At 47.9% G+C, this 21,892-nt stretch overlaps 2 protein-coding genes across 7 annotated transcripts in view; both read right to left on the minus strand.

Annotated features, from left to right (window-relative positions):
• DNAJA2 (DnaJ heat shock protein family (Hsp40) member A2) overlaps positions 1 to 9,151 on the minus strand; it is a 48,482-nt gene extending 39,331 nt beyond the window's left edge. The window contains exon 1 of the mRNA XM_085845446.1: positions 8,871 to 9,151. Within this exon, the coding sequence (XP_085701572.1) occupies positions 8,871 to 8,948 (78 nt within the window). The 5' untranslated portion in view covers positions 8,949 to 9,151. The remainder of the gene's footprint in view (positions 1 to 8,870) is intronic.
• A 237-nt stretch (positions 9,152 to 9,388) lies between these two features.
• DUSP12 (dual specificity phosphatase 12) overlaps positions 9,389 to 21,892 on the minus strand; it is a 30,476-nt gene continuing 17,972 nt past the window's right edge. For 4 of the 6 annotated variants that reach the window (XM_085845441.1, XM_085845442.1, XM_085845444.1 and 1 more), the window contains exons 6-7: positions 18,931 to 19,126; positions 17,643 to 18,712 (exon numbers count right to left, since the gene is read on the minus strand). In XM_085845441.1, coding sequence (XP_085701567.1) covers positions 18,554 to 18,712; positions 18,931 to 19,126 — 355 coding nt within the window. In that variant the 3' untranslated portion in view covers positions 17,643 to 18,553. Of the gene's footprint in view, positions 10,256 to 17,145; positions 17,264 to 17,642; positions 18,713 to 18,930; positions 19,127 to 20,036; positions 20,206 to 21,892 lie in introns of those variants that run through there. The other 2 variants (XR_015049119.1, XM_085845445.1) reach the window with 2 other exon arrangements.

Here is a 21,892-nt window from a genome sequence, read left to right on the forward strand (position 1 = left end):
CCATCGCCTTCAGATGCTGATCAACCTGTTGCAACCACGAGGCATGTGGTCAGCGTCGGCCCATTGGCCTCCTCCACTCACGAGGCTCCCACAATGAGAGAAGCTTGTGAGCAGGATCAGCGTCAGGAAAATGAGCCACGCTCACGGACTATGCAGGTAACAAATCTCATTTGAGTCTCTCTCAGCAACCGCTCGTTGGACACGATGTCCGACAAGCGATATAGCCAAGGATTCTCCGAATAGACCTGGTACCCAAGGAATTAAGTGTCCGTCTCAGATCCCTGGTCAAAGTCCAAGTCTCACATCCACAGAGCAAGACTGGAAGCACCAAGGACGTGAAGACTCAGACTTTCGTCCTCCTGCACAGGTACCGGCAGCACCACACCCCATGATCCAGTGAATCCATGACTCCCCAGGCCCGACCCAGACGTCTGTTGACCTCTTACTCACAGCCAGCAGAGACATGAATATCACTGCCAAGGTAAGTGAATCTCTCCGTGACCTCAACATCCTCGCCACAAACAGGTACAGACAGGATAGCAGCATCCAAGATGTCATTGAAAGCCTGGATCTTAGTTTTGACCACAGGAAACCCGTAACCCTCGCGGTGCCGACTCCTCATTCAGCAACTCGAGGGCCCCAAAAGGATATCTAGTCTCTGCAAAGATGACTGCATCATCTGCGAAATCAAGGTCAGAGATCTTGACATTCCCAAACGATGCACCACAACTTGATCTCCCCGACATCCTCTGCAGAATGCAGTCCAGACAAGTGGTGAAAAGTGTGGGGCCAGTAAACACCCCTGACGAACTCCAGTAACAACTAGAAATAAGTCAGAGATGGTACCACCACATCCACATCTCACAGCACTCTCAATACTAGAGTAGAGTTCAGACATCAGATTGATAAGTTTTGCTGGCAACCCATAAAGACCAAGAATCCTCCAGAGGGCATCCTGATTCACTGATTCAAACACTTTACAAAGATAAACATAAGCTGCAAGCAGCCCCTGCCGAAACTCTCGTCTGTGTTCGGTGAGTACCCGAAGAGCAAGGATACGGTTAATCGTTGACCTCTTTGGTGTAAAGCATGACTGCGCTGGACGCTGGTGCTCAAGCAGATGGTGACGAACCCGATCAAGAATTATCCGAGCAAAGACCTTGCCTGGAACTGAGGGCAGCGTCACCCCTTGGAAGTTGTTGCAGTCTTGGCGATCACCCTTCCCTTTCCAGAGAGGGACAACAAGGCCCCTTTTCCAGTCAGTTGGGATGATGCCTGTGTTCCAGGAAGAGCACAGAAATGCGTGCAACGACACGAGTGCAGCATTTCCACCAGCCTTGAGAAGTTCAGCACGGATGCCACAGATCCCTGGAGCTTTTCCTCATTTCAACCGGTTCACCGCAGCCTGTGTTTCCACAAACAAAGGTGGACCACAGTTGATTGGAGGGTCATCAATATGGATTGTAACACCCCTGACATCTAACTCGATAGCTGGTGAATCAGCCGGGTACAGCCGCTCAAACTAACCGGCACAGCGGGCCTTCACTTCGGACTCCTCTGTCAAGCGCCTACCACCCTCTGCTCTAAATGCAGTCCACCGAGGGATGAGCTTGGAGGAATGCAGTTCCCCTGAAAGAATTCCCCTGTAAGCAGGACGAGAATCACTGAACCACAGGTGATGCTCTACCCCCTCACAGATTCCTCGTACATAGGCCTCCTTGTCCACACTTAGTGCATGTACAGTTTTACGCCTCACCTCCCTGAACAGCTCAGCTCTGCCATTCAGCCGAGCCCTGCGACTCTGGTCAATGTTATCCAGTGTCCCTTGAGAGACAAAATTCTTCTTCACCCAACGGTGAGTTCCAACACATCTACCGGCAACATCAAGGATGGTGGTCTTGAACTCACTCCACAACTCTTCAGGACCCCTCAAAGCACCCAGACCACTCAAATCTCCACTCAGCCTGTTCTCAAACTCCTCAGGTACCCACTCATCCTTGAGCTTGCAAACATCCAGCCTCGGCTGGGATGGTGCCATTCTCCTGAATTTAAGCTGCAACTTCAGAGTTGCTACAACAAGCCTGTGGTCAGTGTTGAGGAACTGAGCACTCCGGGAGACCCTGTAGTTCTGGATCATCCTCCAGCGACCCTGAACAATCCCCCCAAGCCGAGAAGAGTATCTTGTCTGGGGCACTGATCAAACACAGACTCGAGCGTGACAGAGAATGCGTCCTTCACGACGAGCTCACTCGCCTCAGTTGGAGCATATACAGAGACCAGGGAAATGACACCCAAGGAGTGACGAATCCTTCGTCTTATAATATGCTCGTTGACCGGTGTAACCTCAATTATCATTCGAGTCAGCTTATTGGATACAGCTACAGCAACTCCTTTGGCATGGTAACCATTAGAGCGACCAGACCAATCGTAGGTGTAACCACCCACCATGACCTCATCGCAATCCGGTCTCCAAATCTCAGAAAGTGCTGCAATACAGATGTTCAAAAACACTTGAGCTCAGATGATAACACAGACAGGTGATCATCCTCTCTTTGGGATAGGATATTCCAGGCACCCACCCGAAGGGACCACGTCAGATTAACCCAAGGAGACCGCAGTCTGGTGGATGACACCTCAGCACCACCCCAACACACACTACTGCAATCTGACCAGGAAGGTTACCTCGTGGCTTCCCTCTTATCATCAAAGATTGGGGATCCTGAAGGCTTTCCCCCAATCCCATCATCAGGTGAGCTGCTCTGCAAAGGGCAGCTGCACAGCAGTTACTCCCACGGAGTGGGTTTTCAGAATTTTTTCATGCTTTTGAAATATTTTGCCGAATGAAGGGTTTTACAGTGGCCGGAGTGCAAATGCTGCCACTAACCTCCTAATAAAAAGTAACAACTGCAGGAGAATGTCTGCAGACACAGTTGGGGATAGATATGGATGGCCGTTGGCTCACAAGGAGCTCCTCCGCCATTGTTGTTCATCCTGCTGGGTGTCCATATCATACACCCTCCTCACAAAGAAACTTGGTGGGGGAGATGGTTTAGTTGCCGACAACCCAACCATGCAACAGGTTAGTGCAGGTTTCATGGTACCTGTAAGCAAGTCACAGATCTAATCTGTCCTGACCTGACCAAGGAAATTTGTATTAATGGAAATTGTTAATTTCTCCTGACTTGGACAAATGATGTGACAATGACCTCATCATGACGGTGTCATACCTGCCAACCCCGAAGGGCATCCAGCAGTTCATGGAAAGCAAAGTCAAAAGCTGTCACCAAGCAGATGAAAAGCAAAGCGACCAACCTGCTTTCACCCTTCTTAGGGCTCACCAGGGCAACATATCGCTGTTCTTTCGGCTTGGTGAATTTAGAAGCCCTTTTGGCTGAGAAACTGGCACTTGATGCTGACTTTGCTTAAGGCGCTGTCACACCTTGACGTTTTAACCAGCAATGGCAACGTATAAAAATGTATGTAAAATGTCGGCGTACGCTGAAGTTTTGAGTTTTTTTTTTAAGTTTTGGTCATATTCATAACGTGTTGGTCGTATGCATAACATATTAGTAACGGGCACAGAACGTTTCGTTGTGTTATAGATAACTTATACCAACGAATGCTTAGCCTGTTGTCGGCGTTCACAACATATGCCCAACGATAGTTTAACTTAGGCAAAGCGCGCTGCACGTATCGCCGACGAACTCGTGGCGTAGCCTGTTAAAAGGCTGCCGCACGCCGATGTAAATCATAACCGCCTGAAAATTGGAAGTGTCAACATCGCAGTCACACCTTGACGATTTAGCCAGCGTATGCCAACCTATGAAAAATGTCTGTAAAACGCTGGCACACGTCGAATACGGTATGGGTAAGTTGTGTATATGTTAGGAGCACGCTGAAAAACGATGAAGTACGCTGTCATATTTCGTGGTACGTCAAGTACGTCGTGAAATTTCAAGCATGCTGAAAATTTTACGACGTACTCGACGTATGGCTCACAAGTTCCGCATACGCTGGCATAAGTTCTCGGCACGCTCCGCGATCGTTGACACACGTCGGACACACGTCGGACACACGTTACTTGTAAGTTACGCACAAGTCGAAACACGTCGAGGTGATGTTTAGCAAACCCGAAACTTAATTTTTAACCTACGAGTAACGTGCTTTGAAATTATGAGTAGCGTGCTTTGAACCTATGTGTAACGTATCTCAAACGCACATTGTCGTATGTGGACGAATTTGATTGACGTCTTCCGGACGACCACAGAACTTACTGAACGTGTTTCTAACTTACATCTACCGTATAATGGCGTATTGGCAGCGTTTAGGGGAATTGGTATATACAAATGGGCTTCACAAGAAGAACCCGTCAGTGTTCCAGACTCCATGTTGAGTAGATGTCAATGTCAGTAGTATCAGTAGTAGTAGTAGTAGTAGTAATAGTCATAGTAGTCGGTGAGCGTGTCAGTAGTAGTAGTAGTAGTAGTAGTAGTAGTAGTAGTAGTAGTATTGGTAGTAGTAGTAGTATGTCCATGTCAGTAGTAGGTGAGCGTGATGGGGAGGGTGTGGGTGATGATGGATCCTCGTTGCGTCCACGAATATGAGACTACTTTGCACCATTGTTCGATGTTATGTTCGGTTAATTTTTTTTTTCTCATTCTCACGATGAACTATTTTTTTGTTTCAGTTTTAAAAGTATTCAAAACGACTTGGACAAATGCAAAATGTACTAGTAATGAACACAGAACGCTTCGATAACTTATACCAACGATTGATTAGCGTGTTTTAGGCGTCCACAACCTATGCCCAACGATAGTCTAACGTATGCATAGCGTGGCAGCGTATCGTCGACCATTACGTGAGGTTTTCTATTCATAGGCTGCAACTTCAGTTTTCATTAATGCCTGTCACTCGCCTATTATTTTTGGACACTGGTGCTCGGCAATTGAAATTGTTTCCATTGAACGAGTTAAATCGCTTCCACTGGACTATTGAAATTATTTAATAATAATGTAATGCTTGGTTATCCTTGGACCCACTCTGGCTAGCAGCTCGTCAAACATATCTGGGGGCATTCGCAGGAAGTTGATGAAGGATGCATGGTCCTCGTTCCGGAGTTCCACCATGAGCTGGTCATATATGCCGTAGTGGCGTCGCCTCCCGATCCATGGTCTCACCTAATTCCTTCTCCTCCGTTCAAGTCTTCTTCTCCCAGCTCTATTGACTTACGGTTTCGTTTTGAATTTAAACCAGGTTCCCCACGGGGTGGGCATGTATGAATCAGATTCAGAGTGAGCTGACCAGAGGGGTGCAAAGATAGCTGCATGTGTGAGCATGTGTGAGCATGCATGTATGCAGGCAAGCCTCTTCCAGTGTGGGTTTTAAATGTTCCTATCTGGTTTTATATGGAACCTGGTGGTTTAAAAGAAAATGTGACTGTTTGGATTCGTTTCATTGCCCTTCCATTCCCCCTCCCCTCACACCATCGCTCTCCCCACCCCCCCCTCCCCTCACACCATGGCTCTCCCCACCCCCCTCCCCTTCCTCCCTTCCTCACCCCTCCTCGCTCCCTACCTCTTGCTTTTCTCTCCCTCTTGCTCTTCCCTTCCTCCTCTCCCCCTTGTTCTTCCCTCCCTCCTCTCCCCTCTATCCTATCTCCCCCTCCTCTTCTTATATCCCTCACTTCCCTCTTTCTCCCCCCCCTTTAATACTCCCATCAGCAACGCAACTCCTCTCCTCTCTCTTCTCCCCTTCCTAGCTCCCCAACTTCCTCACCCCTCGAAGCTCCCCACCCCTCGTCCCCCACCCTTGCTCCTCCGTTCCCTCCCTCTCCCTCTCTCTCTCTCTCTCTCTCTCCCTCTCCCTCTCTCTCTCCCCCCTCCCCTTTAATACTCCAGTCAGAAAAGCGACCCCTCTCCCTCTCCCCACCCCTCTTCCTTTCTCTTCTCCCCTTTCCCTTTCTAGCTCCCCACTTGCTCCTCCCCTCTTCTCTGTCCTCTCTCTCCCCCTCCTCTCTCCTCTGCCCCCTCCTCCCTCCTCTCTCCCCCCCGTCCTCTCTCCCTTCCCCTCTTCCCCCCGTCCTCTCTCCCTTCCCCTCCTCCCCCCGTCCTCTCTCCCTTCCCCTCCTCCCCCCGTCCTCTCTCCCTTCCCCTCCCCCCGTCCTCTCTCCCTTCCCCTCCCCCCGTCCTCTCTCCCTTCCTCTCCTCCCCCGTCCTCTCTCCCTTCCTCTCCTCCCCCCGTCCTCTCTCCCTTCCTCTCCTCCCCCGTCCTCTCTCCCTTCCCCTCCTCCCCCCGCCGTCCTCTCTCCCTTCCCCTCCTCCCCCGCCGTCCTCTCTCCCTTCCCCTCCTCCCCCGCCGTCCTCTCTCCCTTCCCCTCCCCCCCGTCCTCTCTCCCTTCCCCTCCCCCCGTCCTCTCTCCCTTCCCCTCCTCCCCGTCCTCTCTCCCTTCCCCTCCTCCCCCGTCCTCTCTCCCTTCCCCTCCTCCCCCCAGTCCTCTCTCCCTTCCCCTCCTCCCCCCCGTCCTCTCTCCCTTCCCCTCCTCCCCCCGTCCTCTCTCCCTTCCCCTCCTCCCCCGTCCTCTCTCCCTTCCCCTCCTCCCCCCGTCCTCTCTCCCTTCCCCTCCTCCCCCCCGTCCTCTCTCCCTTCCCCTCCTCCCCCCGTCCTCTCTCCCTTCCCCTCCTCCCCCGTCCTCTCTCCCTTCCCCTCCTCCCCCCGTCCTCTCTCCCTTCCCCTCCTCCCCCGTCCTCTCTCCCTTCCCCTCCTCCCCCCGTCCTCTCTCCCTTCCCCTCCTCCCCCCGTCCTCTCTCCCTTCCCCTCCTCCCCCCGTCCTCTCTCCCTTCCCCTCCTCCCCCCGTCCTCTCTCCCTTCCCCTCCTCCCCCCGTCCTCTCTCCCTTCCCCTCCTCCCCCGTCCTCTCTCCCTTCCCCTCCTCCCCCCGTCCTCTCTCCCTTCCCCTCCTCCCCCGTCCTCTCTCCCTTCCCCTCCTCCCCCCGTCCTCTCTCCCTTCCCCTCCTCCCCCGTCCTCTCTCCCTTCCCCTCCTCCCCCGTCCTCTCTCCCTTCCCTCCTCCCCCCCCGTCCTCTCTCCCTTCCCCTCCTCCCCCCCGTCCTCTCTCCCTTCCCCTCCTCCCCCCGTCCTCTCTCCCTTCCCCTCCTCCCCCCGTCCTCTCTCCCTTCCCCTCCTCCCCCCGTCCTCTCTCCCTTCCCCTCCTCCCCCCGTCCTCTCTCCCTTCCCCTCCTCCCCCCGTCCTCTCTCCCTTCCCCTCCTCCCCCCGTCCTCTCTCCCTTCCCCTCCTCCCCCCGTCCTCTCTCCCTTCCCCTCCTCCCCCCGTCCTCTCTCCCTTCCCCTCCTCCCCCCGTCCTCTCTCCCTTCCCCTCCTCCCCCCGTCCTCTCTCCCTTCCCCTCCTCCCCCGTCCTCTCTCCCTTCCCCTCCTCCCCCCGTCCTCTCTCCCTTCCCCTCCTCCCCCCGTCCTCTCTCCCTTCCCCTCCTCCCCCCGTCCTCTCTCCCTTCCCCTCCTCCCCCCGTCCTCTCTCCCTTCCCCTCCTCCCCCGTCCTCTCTCCCTTCCCCTCCTCCCCCCGTCCTCTCTCCCTTCCCCTCCTCCCCCGTCCTCTCTCCCTTCCCCTCCTCCCCCCGTCCTCTCTCCCTTCCCCTCCTCCCCGTCCTCTCTCCCTTCCCCTCCTCCCCCGTCCTCTCTCCCTTCCCCTCCTCCCCCCGTCCTCTCTCCCTTCCCCTCCTCCCCCGTCCTCTCTCCCTTCCCCTCCTCCCCCGTCCTCTCTCTCCCTTCCCCTCCTCCCCCGTCCTCTCTCTCCCTTCCCCTCCTCCCCCGTCCTCTCTCTCCCTTCCCCTCCTCCCCCGTCCTCTCTCTCCCTTCCCCTCCTCCCCCCGTCCTCTCTCCCTTCCCCTCCTCCCCCCGTCCTCTCTCCCTTCCCCTCCTCCCCCCGTCCTCTCTCCCTTCCCCTCCTCCCCCGTCCTCTCTCCCTTCCCCTCCTCCCCCCCGTCCTCTCTCCCTTCCCCTCCTCCCCCGTCCTCTCTCCCTTCCCCTCCTCCCCCCGTCCTCTCTCCCTTCCCCTCCTCCCCCGTCCTCTCTCCCTTCCCCTCCTCCCCCGTCCTCTCTCCCTTCCCCTCCTCCCCCCGTCCTCTCTCCCTTCCCCTCCTCCCCCCCGTCCTCTCTCCCTTCCCCTCCTCCCCCCGTCCTCTCTCCCTTCCCCTCCTCCCCCCGTCCTCTCTCCCTTCCCCTCCTCCCCCGTCCTCTCTCCCTTCCCCTCCTCCCCCCGTCCTCTCTCCCTTCCCCTCCTCCCCCGTCCTCTCTCCCTTCCCCTCCTCCCCCGTCCTCTCTCCCTTCCCCTCCTCCCCCGTCCTCTCTCCCTTCCCCTCCTCCCCCGTCCTCTCTCCCTTCCCCTCCTCCCCCGTCCTCTCTCCCTTCCCCTCCTCCCCCGTCCTCTCTCCCTTCCCCTCCTCCCCCGTCCTCTCTCCCTTCCCCTCCTCCCCCGTCCTCCCTCCCCTCCCCCGTCCTCCCTCCCCTCGTCCTCCCTCACCTACCCCCGTCCTCCCTCCCCTCCCCCCGTCCTCCCTCCCCTCCCCCCGTCCTCCCTCCCTACCTTGCTCCTCCCAACCCCATTTGCTCCTCCCTCCCTTCTCCCTTCCATCCGCTCCTCCCCCCTTAAAACTCCAGTCAGCAAAGCGACCCCTCTCCCTCCCCCCCTTCCTGGCTCCCCACCTACTCACCCTCTTTGAGCTCCCCCACCCCTCCTCCCTTAATATTTCCAACAGCAAAGCGACAGGTGGCATTTACTTGTCCAAAATAAAGGCCAGTAACAAAGAAAAATGTAACGAACGAGATACAATCACATATAATGATTTTTTATCTTCACCTTTTTGAGGTCGGAGTCGGAAGCATTCGGAGAAACACCGAGAATGTCGTAAAGCCGGGTGTCGACTATCGACGCCATTCTTTGGAGCAGGAGCGTGGAAGGGAAGTGACGCGTTTCGTCAGTGTCCCTGTTGTTTTCTTCTGTCGAGACTCCAACGATACATCTCTCAGATATAAAATATTACAAGCGAATAACATAAAAATTTCTTTTCAAAAGTGATAAATATGGATGGCAGATTTAATGATGATGCGCACTGACAGGAAGCTTGCCTCGCTGAAGAAAAGTGTGACGGCACATCTCGTGGCGGCCGCAAATCGAGTGGCTTTTTCGAAAACAATGGTTCACGAGGAAATGTGACGCGTGACGAGGTCATTTTCGACATCACATCTGTGCGACACGAACCTCAGATCGCTGTGCCCTTCTACCTCGAATACATCTTGGTGCTTACATGGAATTCCAATTTAAACCATTCTTAAATATATGTGGAACAAGCTCAAATGAGCTGAGATCCTCGTCCTCTTAATGATGACGTCATAAAAACGATTATGACGTCATTGTGATGTATCAGGTTTACGATAAATTATCTGTGCTAATGCCCGGCTTGATTCCCACAAACAAAATTCAAACAGCTTGCCGAGTTTCGGAGATAATGGTATAGGCGATTTCCATTAGCGGCGATATTATGACGTCAACTTTTTTTTTCTTGGAAGAATTTCCAAAATCGGAGATGGTCACTGCCTGCGCGTGGGCTTTCTGCATATACATGGCAAGTTTCACGAAGATCCGATGAAAACTCTGGATTGTGAAACAAAAAAATGTCAAAAAATAGGAATGACGTCATAAAAAAATTGATATGACGTCATGGTGATGTATCATATGTGCGATAATTCATCTCTGCTAATGCCCTGTTCGATTCCCGCAAACAGAATTCAAAAAGCTTGCCTAGTTTCGGAGATAATTTTTTAGGTGATTTTAATTAGCGGAGATATTTTGATGTCATAACTTTTTTTCTCGGAGGAATTTTCAAAATCGGAGATGGTTACTGTCTGCGCAGGGTGTTTCTACATAAACATGCCAAGTTTCAGGAAGTTTCCATGAAAACTGTAGGCTGTGAAACAAAAAAAGTCCACAAGAAGAAGATGAAGAACAACAACGTAAGACTTAGAGATCCTCCACGAGGATCTAAAAATTACAGACCCAAACCAGGAATCAAACCCAGGTCCTCTGGCAAACCATACCAGTGCTCAGCCATCTGGGCAACCCACCAGCTGAGCAACACAATTCTTCCACATATACCTGTGCCGCTCTCTTTCCCCCACTGCTTCCAGGGCACTCACTGCCATCCATCGGAGCAGCTATGGCCTGCTCATGAGAGGGTCTTCCCCCTATGGGGGGGGAGGGGGAGGGAGAGAGGACGGGGGGGGGGAGGAGGTATTTCTGTCTGCTATTTAACACCATTTAACAAATAGCAGACTTCCATGTCTGCTATTTAACACCACAGGGGACATAGTAATATATTTATAAATGAACAGGATCAACATCATAAATATATATGGAAAAAATTACAGGCTCAGACCGGGAATCGAACCGAGGAAGACCCTCTCGAGAGCAGGCAATGGTTGGCAGAGAGTGCCCTGGAAAGAGCAGTGGGGGAAAGAGAGCGGCACGTGTATATGTGGAAAAATTGTGTTGCTCAGCTGGTGGGTTGCCCAGATGGCTGAGCACTGGTATGGTTTGCCAGAGGACCTGAGTTTGATTCCTGGTCAGGACCTGTCATTTTCCACATATATATTATGTTTATGATGTCACCAAATTGCCCAAAATCAGTGCCCGACCTCACAAATGCTCTTGTGGCTGAATGGAAGCAAATCCCTGCAACAATGTTCCAACATCTAGTGGAAAGCCTTCCCAGAAGAGTTTGTTTTTGTAGTTTCTTTTAATTTTTTTGTAGTTTGTGTAGTTTTTGTAGTTCTTTTTTTTTTTCTAGCTTTTATAAAAAAATTCTCCTTTTCTTCCCCTCAGGGGAAGGACATGGGCTTGGTTGAAAACACACATGAACCACACAATCCCCCTTGACAAGACCCTCACCAACAGCACTCCGTACACATGCCCACAATGATCCATCGATGCTCAAACTAGCTAAAAGTCCTGTCAACATCCCCAGACCCCTCTATCTCCATAACTTCTAGGTACCTATCTAATTCTAATTTAAACTTATCTACTGTTTCTGCTGCCACTACCTTTCCAGGGAGACCATTCCATGCATCAACGACTCTCTGAGTGAAAGTCCCCTGTCTTACTACCGTCTTAACTCTCCTCTTCTTTACTCTCAGGCTGTGGCCCCTGGTTCTATCACTGTCTACTCTGCTGAATAATTCATCTTTACATATTTTATCTCTACCTTTCATTATCTTAAACATCTCTATCATATCTCCAAGTAACCACCTCCTTTCTAGTGAATAAAGCCCTGTCTCCTTCAACCGCTCCTCATCGCTGAGTCCAGCTGGACCCAGAATCAATCTAGTAGCCCTACGCTGAACCCTCTCTCTGGCATCTATGTCCTTCCTGAGTTGTGTTGACAACACTCTACACAATATTCGAGATGTGGCCCTCACTAAATTCCTATACAATGTTAAAACCACCTCTTTTGATTTGTAAATGATCCTCCTCCGAATACAGCCTAAAACCCTATTTGCTTTACCTCTAGCTACCTGGCACTGTGTTGCCTGCTTACCTCCCATATGCATTACCACCCCCAGATCCTTCTCCTATGTGAAATGTTCCAAAATTACCCCTCTCATCCTGTAATCTCTATTTTCATTGTTCTTTCACATCCCCAACACCTTACACTTGCTCAGGTTAAATTACATCTGCCAGTCTTTTGCCCAATCTATGCAAGTATCAATACTTTCTTGTACCTCTTCACCACCCCCTCGACTATCCACCTTACCTCCAAGCTTTGTGTCATCCACAAATTTATAAAGCTTACTCTTTTCCCTATTGTCCAAATCGTTGATGATTAGTAATGGTCCGAGTACTGATCCCTGAAGTATCCCACTATTTACATCCTCCCACTCAAAGCCACTCTTTGCTTCCTATTACTAAGCCAGTTTGCAATCCAATAAGCTACATGACCATCCACTCCACAAGCCCTCACTTTGGCTAACAACCTCCGATGTGGTACCTTATCAAATGCCTTCTTAAAGTCGAGATACACTATGTCCACTGCCTTTCCCTCATCCACCCAATCAGATACTGCGAATCAGATACTTGGTGAAAAAATTTTTTGCCACGTATGTTGGTCTGTCGCGTTTGTCTGTCACATGATTTTTGGCCAGTTTTCAAGCAATCGTTCTGAATTTTTTTTGTGTATGAAGTTGACCAGCCAAGGACAGCAACGCTAAATGTTTGTGAAGATCTGAATCCAGATTAGGATATGAGAATTTTAAAGTGATTCTTCATCATTGAGAGATAGGGCCAAAAACGATATATAGCACAATATCTCAAAAGGTTATGGATGTAGTCACATGAAACTTGGTGGACAGGTTCGGCATGCCGCAAGGAAGAATCGATTAAATTGTGGTGAAGATCCGAATCTGGATCCAGAAACGAGAATTATTTGATTTTTCAGTGATTCTTCACCGTTGAGAGAAGGGGCTAAAAACGATATTGCATGATATCTCAAAAAGATGTGGACGGATTTGGATATAACTTTGTGGACAGGTTGGGTGTGTGACAACGATGGATTTATTCGATTTTTGTGAAGATCCGGATCCGAGAATTTTTCAAGTGATTCTTCAACATTGTGAGATAGGGCCAAAAACGATATACAAGTATAGCACAATATCTCAAAAGGTTATGGATGGAATCCGCAGAAAGTTTGTGGACAGTTTAGGAGTGTAACAAGGATGAATTGATGGAATTTTGGTGTAAATTGGAATCCGAATCTGGATACAAGAATTTTCAAGTCATTCTCTTCACCACTGGGAGATGGGCGCAAAAAAACTACAGGGTGTTTGAAAAAGATTGATACAACTTTGATTTTCTGCCATTTGTTGCCTTTTGACCGATACTGTTTTCCTTTTCAAGATTTGGTGTTCTCGTGATATTTGTTCCCTGGGATCTGTAGCTCAACTATGCCACTGACAGTGAAGCAGAAGACAAAAGTGGTGGCTTTGTGGTTTGAGACTAAATCACATGAAGACACCCGCTGGAGGTTCTGTCAAGAATACGACCTCAGAACACGTGATGGACCCACAAGTTGTGCCATTCAATGTATTGTGAAACATTTTGAGCACAAGGGTACAGTGTACAACCAGAGCAAGGGCAACAGTGGCAGGCCAGCATCAGTAACAAAGAGCTAAGTCAACATCGACACCGTGCGGGATTCTGCAGTGGATAGTCCCATGAAGTCCCACCGCCGGCGTTCCCAGTTGCTAGGCATAAAACAACATCAGTGTGGCGTATCCTCACTTAGGAACTGAAGCTTTCCCCATAAATCGTCTCTAATAGGCATAAACTGAGTCAAGATGACATGAGGAGACTTGATATGTGCAATCATCTCATTGACAGGATAGAGCAGTACCCAAACTGGATCAACCTGAGCTGGTTCAGTGATGAAGCCCATTTCCACTTGAAACGTGCTATCAACAACCACAACAATATTTTCTGAAGGGTGCTTACGTATGATTTAGTCTTATACCACAGAGCCATCAATTTGATCTTCTGCTTCACTGTTAATGGCATAGTTGAGCTACGAAGTTAGAATTCCAAGGAAACAAATACTGCAATAACACCACCAAACCCTGAAAAGGAAAACGGTATTGGTCAAAAAACAAAGAAATGGCAGGAAGTCAAAGTTGTATCAATCATTTTTAAACACCCTGTATATATCGCATGAGATCTCAAAAAGTTGTGGACGAGTTATGACAAAACTCGGTGGATGAGTTGGTTCAGTGACAAGAACAAGCCGATTCAATTTTGGTGAAGGTCTGGATTCAGATCTGACTTATCAGTGGCATACAAAGTGTAAACTGTTCACCCCTGCGAATGTACATGCTCTACTGAGTGCCGTTCCGTTTCGCCAAGTGTCACTCCATGAGTGATTTTTCATGTCTTGGTCTGTCTGTGTCCAAGATATCTCAAAAAGATGTGCACGGATCTGAATAAAAATTTGGTGGGCAAGTTGCGTGTGTGACAAGGACGAACTAATTCGATTTTGGTGAAGATCCGGATCCGGCAACTAGAATTTTTAAAGTAATTCTTCACCATTGAGAGGTCGGGCCAAAAACGATATATACCATGACATTTCAAAAATGCATTGGGCCCGATATGTTCTCGTGGATTAAGCATTGCAGAACGGAGGTATGTGCTCTACCGAGTGAACTTCTAGTTTCTACATGCTCTTACTGACGCTGTGTTTCAGACTCCTTGGCTGCACACTCCGTGGAGGGTTCAGCAGTATCCTCGGCTGCCTTTTCTTCCTCAGTTACACTCCGGGTCCCTGGCTGACTCTGTCAGCTTCTGCACTAACCTCAGGTCCACCAGCTGCAATATCATCTGGATTTAGGACAAAATAGATTGGTTACCTTTGCACATTGTGCAGCATTACTCTCTCCAGCCTTTTGTTTTTTGTCCCTTAATTTTTTTCGGCCCTCCCTTTTCATTTTTTTTCGGTATTATTGTCCATTATTCGTTGAAGAAAATTTTAAAAATTTGTTGTACGATAAACTTGGAACGTGATGTGTTAGCAGGATTTGGCCGTGCGATCTTATTGGCCCAGTTGGGCTTGTTTCAGCTGCTTTCAAGAAGTTCCTTGGTATCACTACACCGAACATGGGAGTTAAATCCAACTGAGAGCGTTATCCAACTGTAAGCGATGAAGCATACAAATCGGATGTTATAAAAAAAATTTTTAATATGGGGACCACGTTTGTGATATACTGTATATATTTTAACCTGATCACATTTTCAATTACCCCACATAGACCGGCCCATAGGCCTTCGGAGTAGACTTGCCAGAACTGCCCTGTGGCCATTCCAGATCAGCCTGTCGTCCTGAAAGACTGCATGCAGGAAGTGGTTTCCAGCTTGATTCACAATCCAGCTTTCCCAAGTCAGCCCACCTGAAACCACTTTTCTAACTTCATGAGGTTGAACTGTGTCAAAGGTCAATGTGCACCAGCAGCTCACATCTGCTTTACACATTGTGTGTTATTTCGTAGTTTAAAAAAAAAATAAAAAAAAAAAACTCGGTTCTGTGCATTCACACACTTGCATGTAAAGTTTATTTGTACTCCATCAAAATTATTGTGAGAACCTCTTTGGAAGGACATTCGTTTGAAGGTTAACTCATTTGTTTGATGGTGTGGGAAGAGCTGTATGAAATGAAAATTTGGGAAGAGATCACGTGGTGTGAACTACCAATGTGTAATAAAGCAGAGATCAGGTCTCGGAATGTATATTGAGAGGAACATTCGGTCACTCTGTAGAGCTTGCAACAAGTGTGTTCATGGTTATAGGCAAGCCATAAAAGATATTGAAGATCTCAAGGCTGAACTCTCCGACCAGTCTTTCCTCAAAATCATGGATCAGTGTATGCACCTTGGAAAGTGTGCTTCAAGGAATATGATCGCCTCTGTTGCATCCCCCCTCACCTGAAACGGAATCACTGCACGCCCTGCTCGGGGAAGGTCGGACGTCTCAACTTGGTGTTTGCCTCCAACCCATCCACCCCACTGTGCCCTCATATTAAGCCCCCTTGTACCTGCTGTCTATTGGTATCTGTGTCCTTCTCCAAGAAGATAAAGACAGTTGCGTCCAGTCTCAACCCTGCTTCAGTGATGGGCACATTTGACAAAAGTGTGCATGCTCTTTAATCTTGTTCTACTCTGTCCTTCTCTTCTACTTTGGTAACCTCTCATCTGCTTGGAAATTAGCCAGGGTGCCAGCAACAACTGTTCTACTCTTCACAAAAGAGAGTGTGTGATCTTTAGCATCCACAGATGAACGTGAGCAGACAGGACATCCTGCCTGAAAAGCGCCAATCAAACCAGTTTATAGTCGAATCGGAAATCAAACCCAGATAAAACGGCTCAAAAGGAAGTGTGCTGCATGTGCACCATCCTGTCAGACAGTACCCATTGATCCAATGAATAAACAATCAAACCACCATCACTTATATTTTAACAATTGGTGTCAAACTGTTTTTTAGATCACTTTATGAACAGCAAGGGAAAATAGCTCTGCCAGGCTGAACAGTTTTCGTTTTGTATCCCAATGATAGGCCGAATCTGGATCTAGCCGAACCCTTCACCAAAATCTAATTGGCTCGTATTATTGTCACCTCTCCAACTCATCCACTGGGGTTTGTCATAACTCGTCCATAATGTTTTGAGATATCGTTTTTTTAGTTCCATCTTTCAATGGTGAAAAGTTTTCACATCTGGACCCAGATCTTCACCAAAATCGAATCAATTTGACCTTGTCACACGCTCAACCTGTTCACAAAATTTTATCCGAAACCATCCATAACGTTTTGAAATATCCTGCTCAAACATGAACAGACAGACAAACAAACGGGTGAATACATAACCTCCATCCATCTCCGATGGCACACGTAATAACTCGTAGCTAAAGACACTCAAGTCCCTGAATCCCCTTGTAGAAACATTTTATCATGATGGGTTTGGGGGTGATAAAATCAATTGATGATGATTAAAACCTGATATTAAAATAAAATATGTTAATCCTGAAATAAATGTACTCAAATATGATATGATGTTTTAAGTATATATCCATTTGGAATTAACGTAATTATATTTCTCCTCTTTATGGAAAGATCACCTATATCTTAAATGTGTAAACAGGTTGAACTTTTCCAGTAAGTTGAATATAAGAAGACTTGCCTATCATTTTAAAGGCTATCTGAAGGAATTTTTAAAACAGACACAAACAAGTTGGAATGTGAATTTGAGAAGGTGTCCAGATGTATTCACGAAGCTCTGGTCGCTTCAAGATAATATATCTTCCCAGTTTTGGGAGAAGCAGACTGGCTTTTAACCTACATAAGATGGAAACTCGTTTTAATGGCCATTAGAGTTGGTGTTTGACGTCATTCTAGCATTCCGTGTGATTAATATGTCTGGGTTTGAATATGTGTTCCAACCATTTAAGCAGGAGCTGTCAAAGAAGGCTGAAGATAATGTTCACCTGGAAATTGTCAAGAACAGGCGAACCGGCGTCAGAAAATGAAATTAAAAAAACTCTGTCTTACTGGAAACGATATAAAGACGAAGATTCTCCGGTTATGCTGACACGGTGAATGTAAATGAACAGCAAAACCTGGTTGGGAAATGATCTTGCCGGCACAATCACCAGACTTGCAAGAACTGCTGAAGAGAGAATTCAAAAGCACAACAAAAAACTCAAAGTTGTCAAGAGGCATCGGTTTATAAAATCCAACGTCTCAGCCCCAGAGGTAATCATCAAAAAAAACAACTATTGTTTTCTTGCTAATTAGCATACTCTTTGCCTGGTGTTGGCTTAGTGGTTTGGGTGGTGGCTTGGGATCCGAGGGTCCTGAGTTCAAGCCCCGTTGGCCAGCTGAATTAAAATACACCAGGAGGTTGACTCAGCCTGTCATCCTTCCGAGGTTGGCAAAATGAGCACCAGTGTACTGGTAAGGGGGACACTCCATCAGCGGCATAGCCGCGTCCCAACCAATGATGCAACCAGCAGCCACAGGCTGCACTCAATAGGGAGAGCATAATCTTTAACTCGATGAATGCTTTTATTATAATAACGAGCAAATATCACCCATTGCTTTGCTCACAGGTATACTAAGGGGAATGAAGGGGGGGAGGTGTGGTGGAGCAAGGAGGTAGGGAGACCGAAGTGGGGGAGCGGGGGGGGTGTGGAGGAGGAAGGAGGGAGGGAGACTGAAGTGGGGGAGCGAGTAGGGGTGGGGCAAGGGAAGGCAGCGTAAGAGGAGGACAAGGCAAGGCAGTGTGCGTGGAGTGTCCATAGAGACATAATCACCATCCAAATACATCCGGAGACAGAGGGGGTGGAGAGGGATGGAGGGAAAAGAGCAGGGGGGGTGGAGGGTGGAAGAGGGTGCTACACTGTATTAGGAGGGGGTGGAGTGAGGATGGGACAAAGACAGGAGTGGGGGTAGGGGAGTTAGCAGAGATAATGTGATGCTTTATTGACACACACACATTATTATTATTTTATAAAATAGCAGATATACCTCATCAATGAGATGTGGAATGGCATTTGATAGGATGGCAGGGCCCGACCACTACGACAACGACGACGACATCCAATGACAAAGCAATGTGGACGAAGAAGTGAGACAAAGATGTTTCAGAAATGAAATAAAAAGGAAACAAACTTGTTCATGAGACTGGTAACCATGCAGTTATGTAATATGCCCACAAAATCTGAAGTAGAACATGAAGAGAAAAACAAACTGATGGGACACCCATGATAACATCCGGCCGAGCGAATGCTTAGAAATAAAGTGTACTTTTGACTGGGCCAATCAGAATAAAGGTGGGAAGTAAACTTAGATGCTGTAAGCAGAATTACAAGACTGTTAATTATGCCTATAATATACTGTAAGACAACTTAAATGTGTCAACATCATGCATGTACACTTCAAGCTTGCAGATAGACAATTAAGAACAAACACTCTGAGGGATTGTTCCCCTGTCCTTAGGGGGGTCAAGGCGAGCACGATGCAAACAAAATGCGGGCGTCACCCACGCACTGCAGGAACACTGCAAACCACACCAAGAGAACGATCCGAGCTTCACCCTGCACTTTGGACATGAGAGCTGAAAAGAAAGGTAGAGAGGGAGGGGGTAGGGGAGTGGAAAGGGTATGATGGGGGAGGAAGAAAAAAAAAAAAGAAGCAAGATCCAGTTCACTAGCAAGTGAAGAATTATAATTACTGACAGGTTGGAAAAATATACAAGGTGGATAGAAACAAAATTAATCATACATGTAAACAGTGGGCCAGAGCAAGTTGAAAAAGGGTGGAATGTCCTCTCACCTGACCTTGTGTAACACCTAGTAGACTCGTCTCCATCCAAGCCAGTGGCTCGACAAACCATGAGGAACAAAGGGGAGGTTCAGCTACCAGGGATGGTGTGGTGTCCACAGCCAGAGGGACATGTCGTTTGTTGCTGGCAAAATTACCAGAACCCGGTAAGTGAGAAATCAAACTGGATGCTTTGAAAAGGATGCGTCTGTGGAAGAGAATTTGATTGCTGTGAAATAAAACAACCTTCTGCAGTGGTGACAAATGTACAGTGAATACAATCTATTCTAAATCTAACATAGCTGATGTGTTTGGTTATGCAACTCATGCATTTGATAAAAGTACCCCGGATACAATGTAACAAACAGCATATAGACTGAACCAAAAGCCTGTAGGCTGGCAAGACACCCGAGAGCCGATGAACGTATGAACTCTCCAGATAAGATGTAAAAATCAATTGTATCACTTGACAGATAACTCCATTCTGTGCAGGATAATTATACACCCTCCATCAGGCAAGCTGTGACAGGATCCCTCTCCACCAATCCGGAGAAAATAAGCATCTGGACATCAACCTGGAACACGTCTTTTAATGCAGGCAGGATAATTCATCAATGTGTGTGCTGTCCCGCGCTAAACTGGGCATCCTGTTTGCTGATATTAGTCGATGGACGTTAAAGGTCCCATAGGGTCTTTCGTGAAGAGTAGGCAAGCTATCGTCAGTACCATAAACAAATTCCTGCTCTAACCTGCAGAAGGCACTGCATCAGCGGCACAGCTGCACCTCAAGCAAATGATGCTACCTGCAGCCACGTGTTGTGAATGAAAGAAGAAAACCAAGTCTTGCATTTTAAAGGTTATTTCTTCTTGCTGGAAATGATAATGTGTCCAACACTTGAGCTTTAACATCGATTTCTCCTTCTCCTTCTTCTTCTTTCGTATGCAACAGCCTCGAACACTGTACCCGGGCTATATTTTCCATGAATTATTCGACCAAGGCAAACTTGCACATCCAATACATACAGCACAGTAAGGGTATTAAAAAAAAAAACTTTCACACAAGCCTGCAGAAACCAAAGTCCAAAGATAGCATATTATAAGGACTAGCAAATACCCACCTGATGGTGGAACATTTCAGCTGTTTTTCATGTTGCTGGGCTGATTCTCATTGATGCCTTTGTCTTGCATTCTGACAAATGGGATGCAATATTTTTCTCGTTGTGCTGCTTTTGGCTTTTTTTTTTCTTGGCATTGTGATGCACTTTTGTGAAGTGAAATTTTACTTTGCTGCAAACAAGATATTTTCTCAAAATAAGTTTTTTCTCCTTTTTTCCAGGAATTCCAGATTTTCAATATTTGCCATTTCAATTATTATTCAATTCAATATTTTCCAAGATCTGAATAGCTCCACCCAAACTAAATTGACAATTTCCTGTAACTTTTACTTTCTGACATTTTCTCGAATTAGGCCTCCTTATCAGAATTTTTGAAAATTTGTGACCCCCACCTTCCCAAAGGAGGAAAATGCTAAGATGGGGAAAAAACAACAAAAAAACAACAACAAAAAAAAAAACTTGATGGAATCACAAAATTTGCACACGCACAACTTCAGGATGTCCTCATTTATCCCAAAAAGTTTCAGCCTCCGAGGTCAAATCCTCTCAGAGTCGATGACACATACTGTACATACAAGTTTTAAATGTAGCAATAACTCCCTGGTCCATCGGCTGTATAAGTGAGGTAGTATTGCATGGCAAAAATACAACCTGTACATTATTGCACCAGTCTTCCATGATGAAATCACAAAATTGCCGAAGCAAAGCTTTCTTGGCGAGATTGTTCTCCTTGGTGTAATTTTCAACGAAGCTGGAAAAGTAATTAATTACGTAGTACTGGGATGCCAATACAGTCATCCAAGCCTTAGGATTTGACACCCATAGAACAGGAAGCTGTGCCTTGAGGTCGCCCTTTAGCGCTTATGGGTTTTCCAAGTGGTACCTCATGAGCGGCTTGAGTTTGACGTCACCTTGGGTGTTTACCCCAAGTATCAAGGTTAGCATGTCCTTCGCCGCTATAAATTTGGAGAAAGTCTTCTCTTCCTTTGTGATGTTGATGCGGGAGGGCATTTTCTTCAAAAACAACCCAGTCTCGATGTTGAAAAGTTGTTTTGGTGCATAACAGGTCAGGAATGGGAGCATGTGCCAGAGCAGCGTGTCGCTCCGTCTACTTTCCACCGGTACTCCAGGGGCCTCGGTCTGGCCATTCCCCAGGCAGATGCCTGGCCCATCAACATCTCCTTGAGATGCTGAGCAACCTGCTGTAACCACGAGGCACGTGGTTGGCCCATTGGCCTCCTCCACTCACGAGACTTCCTTGCTGAGAGAATCTGGTGAGCAGGATCAGTCAGGAAAAGGAGCCACAATCATGTACATATAGCAGCAGCTGACGCTCACGGACTATGCAGGTAACAAATCTCATTTGTGTCTCTCTCAGCAACCGCTCATTGGACACAAAGTACAACCAGCGATAGCCAAGGATTTTCAGAAGAGACCAAGGATTCTCTAAAGGAATGAAATGTCCGTCTCAGATCCCTGGTCAGAGTCCAAGTCTCACATCCATAGAGCAAGACTGGAAGCACCAAGGACCTGAAGACTCAGACTTTTGGCCTCTTGCAAAAGTACCGATAGCACCATACCAGTGAACCAGTGAATCCATGACTCCCCAGGACTGACCCAGACATCTATTGACCTCTGGCACACAGCCAGCAGGGACATGAATATTACTGCCAAGGTAAGTGAATCTCTCCATGACGTCAACGTCCTCACCGCAAACAGGCAAGATAGCAGCATCCAAGATGTCAATGAAAGCCTGGATCTTAGTTTTGACCCAGAAAACCCATAATCCCAGCAGCTCAGACTCGTCATTCAGCACCTCGAGGCCCCCAAAAAGGATATCTGGAGTCTCCAAAAAGATG

This window comes from Eptatretus burgeri, chromosome 11, assembly GCF_056783735.1.
Source record: "Eptatretus burgeri isolate ZD-2024b chromosome 11, Ebu_testis_v1, whole genome shotgun sequence".
Classification (NCBI taxonomy): domain Eukaryota; kingdom Metazoa; phylum Chordata; class Myxini; order Myxiniformes; family Myxinidae; genus Eptatretus; species Eptatretus burgeri.